Genomic DNA, 17,649 nt, shown 5'->3' with positions numbered 1-17,649 from the left:
GTAGTGAGAGAATATAAGCACATGTATATTTCAACTTTTAGATGTTAGCAATTATTTGACGTAATCAAAAGTACAAAATGTAAATTTGGCATCACTGATAAAGCAATGCATTCATAAAGGATCAAACATGCAACAAATAAGATTTTTTACATGTGAGTACAGTCTAGGGGGTTCCAGATAGTTTTGTTGAGTTCCAAATTTGTTATGAGAAATACAAGTACTGTGCCACAATGTGTAGCAAGCAAACCAATCAAAACCTCAAGGCACGTTGTCCAGAGGACCACTTAAGGGCTCCTCGGGAGGGGGCGGGGGAGGGGGGAAGGAGGGCAGAGCATTTAGAACTTTTGAAGACTAGGCCTTTTAATTGGCCAATACATATCGGTATCCAAATACGTCCTCCATGCTAAGCAGTGGACTCATTAATTCAAAACAGTGGACTCATGAATAAATTAACCATGGCATCAATTTAGCACACTGTGACCAAAGCGCGCATCAGCATTGGACACTTTTTAGTATACGCGGTAAATAAAGTGTAATTTATTCAGAAAATCTGCATAAACCATGGGTTCAACTGGTGGTTTTCAAAACCACCTATAAAAATTCTGGCCTTAGAGTTTGCAGAAACACATGCCTTTTCCTTTAAGAAACTTGCAGAGTAACTGACCTGATACGACCTGATGATCGTTTGCACTGAAAGATGGTCCTCGATGACCTTCCTGTCCAGCTGGCCAGAGACTGCCTTTGAGGGTGCCAGTGACATGGCCGGGTGAGATGAGGTCGCTGTTGGTCTTGGCATGCTGGGAAAATTGCTAGAGATGGGAGGTGGTGCCACATACGCCGTACCCGGAGCGGCACCGTTTTGAGCGTTGCGGAAGAAAATGTCCCATGACTGGCAGAGTAAAACAAAGTGGTACACATAAGAATTTGCATCAAATAAACTACCTACAGTCGTATTACTGAGACTACACATACATGTAGGGAGAGTTTCATGAAATGAGAAGTCCCGAGTTTCAATAACAAATGATATAAGCAACACAAATCCCTGTAACTAATTGGAAAAAATTTGTCAGGGAAATAATTCACAAAGCACAAAACGATCAGATGTAATGCTTACATGTACCAGGCAGGCCAAAAACCTTTTTTTTTGGGGGGGGGGGCTATGTATGTATCACTTTTCACATCTTACTACCTAAATCTGAAACAAAACAAATAACATTGCAATGAATGGGGATTTTCCATGGCTATTTTTTTTTGTTTTTAGCTCTTTTGAGCATTTTCAGGCCCAGCAGGGCGGTGCAATTCACTCGGCGATAACACCCAAAACGTTTTTAATGAACCGTTATCCACGCACGTCTCGAGAGTTCGGTTTTTTCATGAAAAATTCATTTGCATATAGTGTCGGCGTTCATCTGAACTGTGGTATCATTCAATATTGGTAAAAATATATTAAAAAAAACAATTTTGAGATTTTTGCAGAAAATGAATGTACAAGCCCTATTCTATTCATAACTGAATTTCTAGGCAGCAATTTTATTTTAGTTTCTGAGATATGAGGGGATTTTTCACCGCGATGCCACACAATTTTTAATCAAATGCACAAATCCCATTGGAAACGTGTAATGTAGCAGAGCGACACAACGGACTGACCGTGATTTCAATGCACATGGTCAGCTAAACTTCGCATTGGCCATCTGCACTGCATTGACTTTGCATGTGAAAAGCGATACGACGTTTTGACTGACCGCGCACATTGAAATCACAGTCAGGGTTGTTGTTGTCAACAATTGCAATTAGATGGATTATTTCCAGACATAACGTTATACCTGGCTTCTCAGAATCGATTTTTTTACTTGTTTTCTGGTTGTTTTTTCTTGTATTATTAGTATCATTACAATTTTACCCATGTTCATGAATGAAAAATGTGAAAATCAAAAGGAGTTTCTCTACTACTCATTTTCACTCATTACTGGAAAGTTCTGTGACATTTCTTCTGTATTTTTACCTTGAATTAAAAAAAAAATGAACATGGACAATTGAAAAAAACTCAATTCAAAATTAATAGCCATGTAACTGACTTTTTATACATTTTCAGAATTTCAGCGGAGTCAAGTAAACTCTTGTTTCCTGTAGAGCACTCTCAAGGTCTCAAAAAAGTAAAGTGGGCTATAAATGATTACACTGCTCCACTATTAAAGCCTGTTTGGGGGCGAAATCCTCCTGAGCCCCCATGTAATTTTTTACAATATGAATAATAGACCTTATGGATATGATGTCGTAACCTCACCATGTCCTCCTTCAGAGGATATAGGAATACACATTATGGCGACCGAACACCTTACGATCGGTCTGCGACCTGATTTCAGAATAAAATGTAGTAGAATTCGATGCTAATATTGACCCATAGAATATCTTACTGTGTAATGTTTGAAATCATCATAAGAATAGTAGAATACCTACAGTATGTTCAAATCTGTGAGTATGCTTTAATCCTTCTTAGAATAAAAGCGAATTTAATATATATAGTCATAATGACGTCATAGCAGTCATACGATTGTCTTTGATTTGAAACTTATTTGGCCTTTACTCCAAAATAAAGGCTTGCAATCTTTCAAAATGGTTAAATTAGTATTCTTTCAATTAATTTTAACCTCGAATAAAATGATACATGTATGTTCCATTCACATTTTCAGAAAATGAGCAAAATGCGATTTGTTCCAATATCGGATCATGAACAGTCGTAAGGTGTGCGGTGGCCTTTAAAGTAGTTAGTACCAGGTGAAGATAACCAATGCATGACAATTGCATTTGCCTCTAAGATGGCACTAGGATAATGTCAATGCACATGGTCTATATGGAAGCAGGAACCCATTAAAAAAACAAGTGGAACAACTCTGGCATCTTGCCTGCATTATGCAAATTCAATACAGCAGTGCTTACTTTGAAAACCTAGATTAATAATTATTCACCAACACCATTCATTCTAAGTTAATTGACCCTAAATGACATTGACCATGTGATTTGACACTCATGCAAAATGATCAGTGATATTTGATTACCCTGGTACTTTAATATTAAAGTTTTAAGCAATAGAACCATTACATTTGGAAGATATACAGTTTCAAAATTTAACCATCGTTAGATTTCAAAGGTGATACCACAATATACATGTAGTCAAAGTTCAACAACCCGGCCTAAATGACCTTTGACCTTGATCATGTGACCTGAAACATGTACAAAACAATCTGTGATACTTGATTTCCCTGAATTTTCATGAACTACATTGTAGATCTACATGTACATACATGTATTTCAACACTAAACCATCATTAAGATTTCAATGGTGATACCACAACATAGTCAAAGTTCAACAACCATAATGACCTTTGACCTTGATCATGTGACCTGAAACTCGTGCAAAACAATCTGTGATACTTGATCATTACCCTGAATTTTCATGAACTACATTGTACTTGTACATGCAGATCTGTAAACTTTCAGTTATAAAATTTCAGAAAATACCAACCCTAAGTGACCTTTGAACTTAATCCTGTGACCTTTAACTCATGCAAAAATGATCAGTGATACCGGTACTTGATAGCCCTAATGTCCAGTTTCATTAACTACATAGGTCCGTATAACATGTAATTATACTTTCTATAAAAAAAATGTAACCTTGGTTAAGATTTCAATGTTGACACCTAAAAACATAGTCAAAAGTCAAAGTTCATTGACCCTACAAGATCTTTAACCTTGGTCATGTGACCTGAAACTAAAGTCAGATAATTAGTGATACTTGATTACCCTAATGTAAAAGTTTCATGAACTTGGTAAAAAAAAGCAACTTAGCAAAATTTTTACTGAAAAGGGGCTATACAGTACAAGAGAAATATGAACGACTATTGACGTTAATTATTCATTGTTGCATTTAAACAAATCATCACATGAGAAATTACACTGGTGTTGCATGATTGCCAACAACTTGTGAGTGCAAGAGTGGGCAGATAAACAGGATATGGCAAGCAACTGGCATTGCCATGGCATTGAGCATGATTGGCAACATTGATTTCCTCCCTTCATCAATTGCCATGATTGCCAGGCATCTTGGAAATCTGGATCTATTGCATTATTCCTTCACATTTTTCAAACATTTGTTTTGTTTTCCAATCTCCTTTTCTCACCTTATGCACAGAACTTGGATCTTCAAGCCAAGACTGATACATTTCTTCCACATAGTTTGAATTGCTACCGCTCAAAAACGGCTCAGCAGCCACAGGGGCCGCATAACGTCTAACATTGGCGCCGGGAGTTGAGGCGTGGACATTAACCGGCGTGCGGGCCTGCCCACAAAGGGCAGGCGGCCTAAACGTTCTGCTCGAAAGGGTCCTATTCTGAATCGAGCGTGAGGCCGCCAAAATGGATGGCCCTCCTGTTTTTATCAATGTCTGAAGTCGATGCATTTTTGTGTCCTAACCGGTGACACTTTCCTACCGGTCTGAAAAATAGCGATGAGTCTGGAATTTGCGGAGGAGTTTACCGGCTCCAGCTTTGCAACACCGGTGTTGCACGTAGAGCAATGGGTTGCAGGTGAGCAAAAATAGTTCTCCAATTTCCAAGTATAGTTTCACTGATGATATCGAGGTAAACACTGTGTGGCAGCGGTTCAAAACATGTTCCAATATTCCAAATGTTGTCTTTCAGGATCTTCCGAAGAATGAAACGTTCTTCTGATTCAATTATTTCAAGTTGCAAAGTGAACAAGATGTTTGTTGATCAAGAACGAAAATGGACCGTGTCCATGATTAATCCTGCAGTGTATCCCGGCAAACTCTCCGATAATCTCCAAGCAATTGTGTTGAAAACTGCGTTTACTGAATTTCAAATCTATTTAGAACGGATAAACGAAGAGAAGTAGAGATTAGTTTCGTTTATTAACAATTGTCTTTCAAAAATGACAAGATATGTTGATCCAGGAAGTATGTTTACGTTAGCTTGGCAAGTCAAATATGCACACATTTGTTGCGTATATAATATCGACGATGCAAGAGCGCGCGGAATCTTACGCAACCTTTGACATGATTCATTGAAATGCTACGGTATATCAACTTAGATGGCGCTAGAGCTATTTTGACCAGGGGGGTGAAACTCCGCTTCTGCATCCGGTCAGACATGGGGAAATTTTGGAAGGTCAAAAGTGCACACTGCTCCCATTTTTCGCGTACAAGGCTATGGACACCGCAACTTCATGGTACACCAGCGAAACAGAGGCGTGGTCATGAATTGGCCTGCGCGCACAGCGTAAAAATATGCAAGCTATGCAAGTAAGCAAATTGTCACAAATTAGCATAATACGCGACGTGATTGAATATGAAATGTATTCCTGATAGAGCTGCGTCTTTGGTAAATTCATGTCATTGATCATTCCCCCGTTCACCCCCACCCCTCAAGGTATTCAGTTGTTTATTCATCTTTTCTTGTTTACATATTTTTAATTCTTTCCCGATTATTACTACATCAATTAATTCACTTATTTATTTGCTAGATATTTCCCTGGAAGAAATTTTGGAAGCTTACAAGAGATCCATTAGTAGGATTGAACTTAGGGATCTGCTTGCTCTATTCATCAGGTGTTCAGAACTGCCCATTATTTTCATTACACATCATGAATAGCCACAAATATTTGTTTATTTTTTTTGGGTTGGGGTAAATACTTAAAATGATCTGAGCAAGAGAGCAATCAGGTCATTTTGTCTTTATTTTGAAATTGAAATGAACAACTTGGTGCAAATCTTAATATGAAGATTTTTTTTTTAAGTCTGAGTTTGGGATGGGAGCAAAAGAGAGCTCAGTACCCCCCCCCCCCCATGTATTTGCTCTCATCAAGGCTATCTTAAAGGTCACTTCCAAATAAAATAAAAATTTTGTACCTGCCCATCCCCTATATTTCTCTATCGATTCCCCCCCCCCCCCCCCCCCCCCTCTCTCTTCCACACACATTCCACATAATCATGCGAGCAAACAATTATTCTCATTTCATTTTTATTTCTATCCCACTTTTAAATCAAACTCATTCATGTCCTTAATTCGGCTGCACCTGAATGTCACAGTATGCCCTGTTGCATTGGCTTTTATGGGCTTGCCACGCATGTTATTTTGTTACTAAATACCTGTTGTACTAAAATTATACCCATGAATACCCGACATACAGTATCAATCAATCAGTAGCACCATCATATTCCAGTCATATAAAAGTAAGTAATCTTCAGTGCCATTTCATCACAACACAGTTTGGTAGCAATAACATCATCATCACATATCTTTCACGCAATATAAATTGATGGATTAAGTAAATCATGAATATCAAGATTAGAAAGTAATATTTCAAATTAAAATGTTTATTAATTTATAAAGTTTTGAATACATGATAAACATATTTTTTTCTCTTTTTTCTCACCAAAGCATCAAATTACATCAGCAAAATGCCTATAATGAGTGCAACAGAAATTGCAAGGATATTACAAGAGAGGGGATGTATTTTTTTGGTAAAATCTAGAGAAAAAAATTTGAAAAAAAATAAGTATGTATATTCACTTACATAGTTATTGATAAGCCTTACATAGTCAATATAAGGGGGGCATCAAGGATGCCATTAATAAAAAGATTATCAATATACCTCTCTCTCAAAGTCAGTTACTAAAATATCAAATTATTTTTTCAGCATTTGCTGACAAGAAATAGCATGCTAATCTAATCGGGGACACTTCATAAAAAAGGGGAGCACATTGCCACATTTCTCTAAAGAGTGCCTTCCCAAATCTGCACATTAGTAAATCAGTAACAAAGTTGCTTATTGTCTATTGTTGTGAAGTGCTGCTAGAGCTGTGTTCTATTTCCAACAAATTCTTTTATTTGCAGAGCTAATCTAGTTCATTATACGGGACATCGACAATACAGTGTTACAAAAAACAAAGAGATTAAAAACGAAAAAAAATAGTGCAACTTTTCACTTCCCCCAGAAAATGAATTCAACAGCTTAATGTCCAGCAATACATACAGGTTCTTGTTTCATAAGGACTTCAATTATGGTAAATTGGCCCCAAATATAACTAGCAACTAGCATGGGAACCCCAATTTTGATCTGTTGCTTTAATGTTTCCATAGTAATTACCAGAATTAGTCTTAATAAATTGGGGTCCAGGACTGAGAGTGATTTCTTCGCCCTTTGTTCTGTCACATTGTTTTTATTATGCACATTTTTCAATGAAAATCCATTATTTCTTATCACCTTTTATATGTCTGTAGGCATGTATGTTACATAGCCCAGACCTCAGTAAAGGCCCATTCTGCATTGTTTAGATTACCAGAATACAACCTATCCCTTTCAAACTACTAATATTATTCAAAGTGCTTTCACTACTATAAGTACTACATGTAGATGATTAGAACATTAATAAAGGGGGGGGGGGTAAGTGTGCCCTTTGGAAAAATATTTTAATCTTGTGTGAAACCAATGGACCTAAATACTATACTCCAATTAATCTTTTTTTTCAACAGATGTGTAGTTTAAGCAACATTCAATATGTATTGACACATTTATTTAAATTCATTCAATTTTTAAAATCTGTAATTGCAATGAAGTAACTGCTTGTTATGAACCTGGCCTTCATATTTCTTCTTGATCTGCCCTGGTGATACTCAAACAGCTTGTGAAACCTGCATAGTAAACAAAACGAGAAAGGAACAAAATGAGCTGCTTATATAAATTATTCTTACTCACCTTGTCCAGTTTATTTAGAAGTTTTAAACTTTTTATGAGCCCCTACTCTTCCATGCAATATTATTTAGAAAATGCACATGTAGTAACTTATGTTGCCAGATAAAAATCATAGATCACTATTATAGATCATTATTCATATAACTTTTTTTATTAAGTGTGAAAACCCATTCAAATATATATCGAAAGATTAATCTCAATATTTTGTCCTTTTTTATTTCTGTCTTCAGAGTAACTGAGTTTTAAAGTGATTTTATGTATGATTAATATAGCTAAGAGACATGGACAATAAGTATGCATTGATGATAATGGAAATACTGGTGAATCTGAATCCAAAAGAATATTATCTCATCATGGAGCTTTACTTTATGGGATAACATGATTCAGAAAAAATATTTTTTTTTTTATTTTTATGAAAACAAGCATACCTGGCAAGCTTTTAGATCAGATATCCTGTTACTCATCAGATTGTACCTCTTGGTGATGTGCAAATGGTATTTGACTTTGTACTTCTGACTAGGCTGGGACTGCTAAGAACTGGATCCCATTGGATCTGAAATTCAATATACATACAATACTTTACAGTTAAAAATTTCAAAAGTGATAAACAAAATTCCTCTCTTAAAACAATTTTTTCAGAGTTTCCAGCTTTCACAATTCCCAACTAGAAAAAAGCAGGTCTTGACCAAAAACTAAATGGTTCAAGCATACGTGGCCTACTATAGTGAGGTCTTTTGTCAATCTTCAATATATATATACACCAAGCCAGCTTTGACAGATGTAGGATAATTATCATTTGTGTGATAATATGGCTCTCGCTCATTCATCAGTGCGAGACAATCATTAAATTTTTTGCACTCGTCTATAAACACGTCTGATTTGAATCTGTACGTTAAGTGAGTTCCTCTTTAAGTTTGATTTTTATTTTAAAAAAGGGTTAGCTCACTTGCTGGCAGGTTTAAATGACCCTTTGCCTTTCACCACAAATAACATCAAGTAAGGACAATAAAGATAAATCAATTGGATCAGCCGCTCTCTCTGCTTAGCCTTATAGTTATACTTAAACAATTCAAAATAGGGCACTATAAATTTTCTCAACCCTTCCATAAAACAATTGAGCAGTTTCAACCCTGACAAAGAAATGTTGCCCCCCACCCCCCTGAAAAAAAAATCATTAAACTCCATTGGCATTGCTAGGCTAATTATATTTTAGTCCAACGGTCCAGCCAGGAACTAAAATAAAGTTACCTTAAATCTTTGTAGAAAAGAAAGTCAAACCAGACAGATCTAGAATTTTTTTAAAATCTATATCTAAGTTAGACCTATCCTAGGGCCTTACTTTTATATAAAAAAGGAAAACGTTAACATCTGTCTCAAATCATTCCATGAGTGACATTGGCATGCCAAAAATCTACCAATATCATTCCAAACCGATTCAGTTCATTTAGATTTAATTTCATTTCATTTTAAATGCAGATAATTATATTGAAATAGCGGTGTCGAAAAATCAGTACTAGGCCCATGGCCTATAACGTCAAATTCCAACTCAAGCTTGTTTGACAATTAATTTCCAACACCTAATGACCTAGCCTACATCGGCAATTTCGCAGCCGGCTGGCACCGGCGATATCAAAGTCCGCATCCCGCTCTGGCTATATGGTACGATACCGTACCGTATATCGACCAGAACTCGAACACCTGGCTCAACTGCCAGCGGCTGCGTCAGTGCGCCTTTTATTGCCAGCGCAAACGCGTATCGGAGAATGTGAATACGCAACGGGGCTACTGCCGGGTAGGCCACGATCGTACCTTCGCACTCATGTGCGATAAGCATCAAAAACGATAATTAAACTTGGCAAAACTAGTCATTTTACTTCACAATTGAGTAGCAGTTGATATTATTCGCGATTTTGTAAGGGGTGCCCGTAATCAGTATTTTTACGGAAATTTCACATTTTTTAATAAAATTGGAAGAAGTTGAACAAATAATATACAATATTCCGAAAGTGCTTCTTACGTCGACTCGGTGTTCGTCAGGGCATCTCGTAATTACGAATAATTTTCGTTTCAGAAGGGGAAAAAGATGACACCAACATGAAAGTTTTTTCTTGCCAGAACTCGAACACCCCGATTTAATTGCATTTCAACACGTAATTAATTAATGGCAGACTAGTCTTTATCAAGCATTTATTATGATCTCTTTTCTTTTGATATCAATTTGTTTTCTTTTATTTTTTGACCAAATACTTTTTTCTTGTGTGTTAATTTGCCCATTATAATACACATATTTATATTTCATTATTTATTTACTTTTTTGGGGGGAGTGGCAAATACTAAGGACTAGATAGACGGGCTGTACGTGGACTTGGATTTTTGTTTCAATTTAGCACATGCTTTGAGGCATGGGCGGGAATTCTAGGGGGTACGTGTCCCCCAAATCCCTCCTACTATTTGTGGTATTTTTATTATGATGGAGAAAATACACCATTCACAATCGTTTTTTTTTTTAAATGACCTTACATTTTGGGGGACCCCCCCTTTTTTTTTTACTTGTCAATTTTTTCTGTTAAAATAACCTTACATTTTGGGTGATAACTTTTTTTTGCCTTTTTTCATATTTTGGGTGATAACCTTTTTTTTTGGGGGGGGGGGCTAAAAAGACCTTACATTTTGGGTGATTAACTTTTTTTTGCTTGTCATTGTGTTTACATGACCTTTCATTATATTTTGGGTGATAACCTTTTTTTTGGGGGGGGGGGGCTAAGAAGACCTTACATATTGGGTGATAACTTTTTTTTTTGCTTGTCTTTCTTTATGATCTTACATTTTATTTCGGGCGATTTATTTATTTTTTTTTTTTTGGGGGGGGGCTAAAAAGACCTTACATTTTGGGTGATTAACTTTTCCTTGCGTGTCATTTTTTTACATGACCTTTCATTATATTTTGGGTGATAACCTTTTTTTTTGGGGGGGGGGCTAAAAAGACCTTACATTTTGGGTGATTAACTTTTTTTTGCTTGTCATTTTTTTACATGACCTTTCATTATATATTGGGTGATAACCTTTTTTTTGGGGGGGGGGCTAAAAAGACCTTAGATTTTGGGTGATTAACTTTTTTTTTGCTTGTCATTTTTTTTACATGACCTTTCATTATATTTTGGGTGATAACCTTTTTTTTGGGGGGGGGGCTAAAAAGACCTTACATATTGGGTGATAACTTTTTTTTGCTTGTCTTTCTTTATAATCTTACATTTTATTTCGGGTGATTTATTTATTTTTTTTGGGGGGGTGGTATTATTATTTTTTTTTTGGGGGGGGCTAAAAAGATGCACCTTATATTTTGGGTGATAGTTTTTTTTTTCGGGGGGGGGGTCAGGTCCCCGGCTACCTTTTGCATTGGCGGCGGAAGCCAAAAAATTAGGGGGGCCTACCTGAACTTTTGTGATGGACACATGTAATAAAAATTGACAAGCAAAAAAAAGGTCATCAACCTAAATTTTAGGGGGGTCGGACAAGAGACATTTTAAGGGGGTTCACCAGAATTTAGGGGGACGCAGGAAACAAAATTGACAAGCAAAAAAAAAAAAAGTTATCAACTAAAAATTCCTCCCATCCCCCCGCCTATGACCTTTGGGGACAGATGGAAGGGTTTCCTTTTATTATAATTTTCAGCCGTTTCCTTTTATTTATTTCTGTATACATCGGGTGATTTTTTCCTTCATATAAAGTTCCTTTTCGTCAGATTACCCCTGGTTTTCATTTTTAATATTTATTTATTGGGCAATTCTCTCTAAATGCCAATGATTTATTGTCAGGTTGATATTAAATTATTTTGATACAATATCTAATTTTGGTCATTATATATCAAAAAACCACCCCTATATGACCCTTGAGACATTGACTATGATTGACATTATAATGTCATCCACATATTGCTATTATTGTCATCATTATCATTGTGACATTACTTTTGTCATTACTATATGTATTAAAATTATAATCATTATCTCGAAACATTCTTACCTTTTTTCTGTGGTGGTATGGCCAGGACCGAATCCATTTTTTTTTTCTTTCTCTACATTCTAGGCTGGGTATTTTGCTCACTGTGGGCATGCAGGCTTTGAATAGTATTTATCCAGGTTTGTATGCAATGGCAGCACAAGATTTTGACTAGGAGGCAAGTGCATGGGGGGTGGCAAAGACATATTAGGGGCCAAGTTTGGCAAAAGCACATTACAATTAACTAAACACTTTTTTCCAGGTTTATTTATTAGGGGACAACTGGGGAATGCTCCATAATGCAACCCCCCCCCCCCCCGCCCCTTGCCATGGACAATGCCCTATTTTGATGGAATGAAGATTTAATATTAATTATTTCTCAAAATTACAGGACTAATAACTCAACTAATACATGTAACCCTTTAAGCTCCTTTTCTTAGTTCCCTTTCTTCCTCATTTTATTCCTTTATTCTATCAGGGGTAATTATTATTTTCACAGTCACGACTGTAAAAATAATAATTATGATAATGATTTTCTCTCTTTCTCTCCTATACTATAGAAGTGGATTTATTGTCATATTTACAAGAAGATCTGTAGGCCTACCAAGTCCTTCAAGATGTCTTCTGTGGATAGGCTATATCCTAGCCATCAATGTTCTCTGTGGTTATGCATAAACTTTGAAATGTAAAAAAAGGTTACTGTTATGGAAAGTTTATTTGTTTTTAATGAACACAGTTTCACAGTAATCATGATTCATAATGATTATAACTGATTGAAAGATGAACACAAAAGATTTTGAATTGAAGAAGACTACATCATTTATATCATTGTGTTTGTAATTGCATAGTATATAGGCCATACAATTATTGATTTTTCTAATCCATAAATGATTGGTCTCAAAATAAATGTGTTTCATATATGATTACAGCAATTCATCGTTGTAGAAATATATATTTTGCTTAATAAATATATGTATAAGATACAGAATGGATCAAGAATAAAAATAAGGGCTGCAGTGATCAAGGAAAACAAAGTCTTCTGAAATGATGCATGACAGGGAATAATTTTCCTGGTATCGCATCGCAATTTTCTCCACATTTTTTTATAGACTGCTACGAATAAATTCTTTCGTATAGCATATCTTTACATATAGGACTGTACATTACTTAGTTGAGAGCTAAATTATGACCAAAATGCTATTCGAATATGTAAAGCAAAATTATTCCTTGCATGATATAACAATTACTTTTATTTGGTTGTCTCATCTTTCTCTCTTAAAAAATATGATTGACAGTCTAAGATCACTTAAAACAATTTTAAAATCTCATTTTGGGACATGATAAATGTCTTTGTGTTATTATATTTTAATTAATGCACATAAGCACTTTATTCAAGTTGATGAAACCAATTGAAATTGCTTTATGAATATTTTTTATGATTTTTTATTTATAATTCATTTATTCATTTTTATCTTTTTCTTTATTTATTTAATTTGATTAAACAAATAAAAATTGGTTATGATCTTTTTCAATTTTTTGTATTTATTTATTCATTTTTTCAATTTACTATTACATGTATTTCTTATTTTGTATTTAGTTATTGTATTAACTGTATAATTTCTGTTATGTTTTTGGAAATAAAGGAATCGATAATAAGGCAAGAGTGATATATATGTATCATCAGTAATTTATGTTTTATTATGCAATCGGAATTGAGCGCCCATGCAGAGTGTGCTAAGGTAAGTGGGAAACTTCTCTTTCGCACTTCTTTAGATGAACCAAGAAACCTGCAATAAAACACAGAAATCAAGTACCGGTAAGTGATATATGGAAATCAATGAATCAATAATGTTAAATCTCAATGTGAACCCCCCCCCCCCGAAATACTCCTACTTGCCTCAATAAAAGTAGTGAGACAACTGACATGCATTGTGGTTATACCTTCCAAAATATATCCCCCACATGAATTTCTCAAGGAAATAAGTTCACATACTGGCAGAGAAAAATTATACCACTGCGATAATAAGTGATTTTAAATAATTAAGTAATAATAGCACAAATTAGGCCCATACATAAAAGAAGATGCCAATGATGCTGATGATATTGTTAACATTGATAAAAGTAAATATTATTTTAATAATGACAATAAATCTAAAAATAATATCATAAATCATTAACAATATTAATAATTTGACTAGTCATAGAAGAATAGTAATTGAGAGTAATACATAGAAAAAGCTATTGCAAATAAATGAATCCTTTCTGATTTTTTTTAAATAAAGAAATTATAAAATCTATAAGCACAAAACTCAAAATAAAAGTAAGTGATATCATGGATATGACTGAAATTATTCTAAAATTGAAATATAAGTTAAATGTAGCAGGAACTAATTCAAACAATGAAATTCATGAAAATTTATTATTTCAATGAATAGAACCTATGATTTAATGTATAAATAGTTGAAGAAACTGAAAAATAACTACATAAAAATAGATAAAGAGGTGTATTAAGTCAATAAACACTAAATTCATAAAAAACAATCATTTAATTATCACAGAGCGAGGAGGACATGATCGCGCGATCATCAACACGCAAAATGTACTGCGCCATCTGGTGTTCGAATTCTGGCATGTAGTGTACGAATTCTGGCAGGCACGAAGCCTTCGGCGATCGTCGCGCTCCCCGAAACTTTCCCGATGAAATCCCAATCGAACGGCACCTACGGAAAGCTTAGAATTTCGGCTACACCGCAAGCCCAAGAATGTAAGCCAGAAATGCCGTAAATATATTTTATGCAACCTTTACTGAAAAGGTGTTCGAGTTCTGGCGGTTATACGGTATTTGGCTTAATTTTGATGCAGCTTTGCCGTTAAACAAGTCCACATCTACCCCTGATATTTGACAATAAGAACTGAAATACAGATTTAATAAGGGCGGACATGAAGCATCCCAATTAACAAACTTAGTTCTACGAAGAACTATGTTATTTTCTGAGAAAATATGTCAGTCAGATTTCAGACTAATTTAGGATCAGGACAGGAAAAAGAAATGGAAATATGGAAATTGTGGTTTGCGTTGTAAACTGCACATAAAGCCATGCATGCGACGCCGAACCCCAGCAAACACATTACAATTTCAACTAAGATCAAAGTAAGGAATTGAACTTAACTTACTTTTATTCCTATGGAATGTCATTAGATTGATTATAATGTTTCCTCCAAGATTTTCTGCTCCATTGAAGTTCACTCAGAAATCACGATTTCGAACATCAATTCAAAAAATAGATAATTAGACTTGCTATTGTATTTCAAAAAGTTGAATTTCGCAGAATCAAAAAGAACGACACTTCGCACAGATATCGTAGGGAATTGTGGGACGGAAAAAAATGTTTAATGCATGAGGACATGAATAAAACATTAGCATTTTATCCAATCATACAAGTGCATTGTGCGCATTTTGACGTCATTACTCATGAATTAAACATTGACCTTCCAAAATCAACCTTCAAATTGGACAAATGGCAGCCATGTTTTTTATGTACAAAACCTATGGAAAATAAAAAACGCGCGAAAAGAGTTGCCTCTCTAGCTCCCTTCGGGAGCTTACGTATACGTAAGATCGTTTCTCTGTGTTTTGATCCACTCGACTAGAAATGCGAACAAGAAGATATTGGAGGGGGCGGGGGTCCAACACACGACTGGTAGGGGCTGAAAATTTATTCAGCAACACTCACCCCCAATCTGAAAGGGCTGTCTCTTCTTTGGCCAGGGCGGATCCAGCTTTCGCCAATAAGGAAGGAGGGCGAAAAAAAAATAACCCGTATTTTCCCTGACTCGGCCGCTCAAAGCTGATTTTTTTTTTCCTTTGAAGGGGTAGTCATAACATTTACTTCTTTCTCAGAAGCACGCTTTATTCTTATAAAAAAACATACATATATGATAGCTTGATAGTGCGAGTGTAATGCACGAGCTAAGTTTTATGGCAGTTTCATGTATTTTGCCCTGAAAATAAACATTATTCTGAGCAATGTTTGTGATCCTAAACAAGATGTAACAAAACAATTATTGTGAGCGCGAAGCGCAAGCAGAAGTGTTTAATATACGTTCTGGACTGATCGAAATGGAACCTGTTAAGAACTATTTGCAGTTAGGCCTACAAATGAAGAGGAAACATATTCTAACAATGCGAGCGAGAAGCGCAAGCCAAAAATTTGACATTCCGACCTAAAAGCTGGATATTCTAAGCACTTTTTGTAATCATGAGAGATTTAGACTTAAAAAGAACACTCTATTCGTGTTTTGAAAATCATTAAAAGAATGGGTAATTGGGTATTTTCCCCAATCAATAGTGCGAGCGCAAAGAGCGAGCAGATTTTTTTTTAACTGGATTTTTTAAATTGGAAAGGCTGCATATTTCAATAAACATGCATTTGCGTGTTTTAGATTTAGACCTAGAATCTGGGAATTACATATTTTTTTTATTATGAATATCAATAATGCAAGCGCGAAGCACGAGCTAAAAATATTTGATATTACGATATGAAAAAGAAGCAATATTTAAGCACTATTTCAAGCACTGTGTTGAAAAATTGTGAAGTTGATATGGATGATGCGAGCATGAGGGCGCGAACCGATTTTTTTTTTTTAAATCTAGGACCGGGACATTCTATTGACATTTTTTCATCATGTGAAAATAATGACTAGCTTCCAATTCCTCTTCCTAAGTGCGAGATGAAACTTGTCGATATTCCATTCTGAAAGAAGGAACAATTTTATTATTAAGAATTCATGAAAATTTTATCATATTATTCATTAATCTAATAAGCCTAATGAGAGCACGAAATTCGATATCAAGGCCTGAAAACCTGAAATTTTAAGCAATTTTGTAATTATGAAAAATGATGCATGGTATATAGTTTTAACAATTAATGCGAGCGCAAATCGCGAGCCGAAATTTTTGATAAACTGCCATGATAAGGGGGTTCAAGCAGTTTTTTTTTTTAGAATCAATATGGAGGTATACATAACTTACCAATCAAAATGCAAGCGCAAGGGGTCCTTAATCGTTTTGACAATCAGACCTGAAATGGGATATTTTGAGAACACGGAGAGAATAGGTACTTGACAAATCAAATAATGCGTGAACTCAGCGCGAGCTGAAAATGTTGATATTCAGACCTTCAGACCATAAAACGGACATTTTACAGAGCACTTTTTAAACATCATTATGTAAAAAAAAATGACAGCTTGATGTTCCACCGTAAATACATTTTGTGTATTTACTATTATGATAAAACTTGAAATTTTAAGAGTTGCATCAGCTTATTGAGCAAGATTTGTATGTCAGGCAATGCAAGCGCGAGCGAAAATTTTATATTGTGACATGATTTTTTTTTCAAAGATTTCCCCTCACCTTATTTTATTCACTCGTCACGGTCTTCCTCCTATTTTTTTTTTCCTTCTTATTTTTCCCCTCTCTTCCCCTTTTTTCTTTCCCTTATTTTTTTGCTTCGCCAATAGGGAGAGAGGGGCGGGCCCCTCGCCCCCCCCGGATCCGTCTATGGGCAGGGGATTGTGCGTCTGCAAGCGGGAAATGCAAAGTTAAATATGTATTTACACGTGAAAACTGAACCCAGCCTGTAAGCAATTATTGTTGTCATGAATGCAATCCCTATAGCGTGAGTATTTTTTTTTTACCATGGAGATTTATTATTGTCATTATTTTTTTGACCCAGAAAGGGAACCGTCGTTTGATAGTTTTCAGGATACCCAGTAATCAAGTAATATTAGTGCAAAAAAGTAATGTACAGGATGTGTATGCTCACCGATAGATAAGGACATTTCGCCCCCCCCCCCTCAAAAAAAAGAAGGTCTTCACT

General features: G+C 35.4%; 1 protein-coding gene and 1 long non-coding RNA gene across 3 annotated transcripts in view; both read right to left on the bottom strand.

Annotated features, from left to right (window-relative positions):
• The window catches only part of LOC121432095 (2-oxoglutarate dehydrogenase, mitochondrial-like), a 67,430-nt gene extending 62,372 nt beyond the window's left edge, over window positions 1-5,058 (bottom strand). The window contains exons 1-2 of one of the 2 annotated variants that reach the window (XM_041629944.1): window positions 4,179-5,058; window positions 665-889 (exon numbers count right to left, since the gene is read on the bottom strand). In XM_041629944.1, the coding sequence (XP_041485878.1) occupies window positions 665-889; window positions 4,179-4,457 (504 nt within the window). In that variant the 5' untranslated portion in view covers window positions 4,458-5,058. The remainder of the gene's footprint in view (window positions 1-664; window positions 890-4,178) is intronic. The other variant, XM_041629945.1, reaches the window with a different exon arrangement.
• A 2,543-nt stretch (window positions 5,059-7,601) lies between these two features.
• On the bottom strand, window positions 7,602-14,975 carry LOC121405566. Its single transcript, XR_005968650.1, has 3 exons — window positions 14,945-14,975; window positions 8,200-8,324; window positions 7,602-7,710 (listed from the first exon to the last, which is right to left on the bottom strand). It is a non-coding gene; the product is annotated as an uncharacterized LOC121405566 (long non-coding RNA).
• Window positions 14,976-17,649: the final 2,674 nt, after the last annotated feature.

The sequence above is a fragment of the Lytechinus variegatus genome, chromosome 18 (assembly GCF_018143015.1).
Source record: "Lytechinus variegatus isolate NC3 chromosome 18, Lvar_3.0, whole genome shotgun sequence".
Classification (NCBI taxonomy): Eukaryota; Metazoa; Echinodermata; class Echinoidea; order Temnopleuroida; family Toxopneustidae; genus Lytechinus; species Lytechinus variegatus.
Note: the sequence above shows the minus strand (reverse complement) of the source record. Positions and strands in the feature narration are given on the sequence as shown.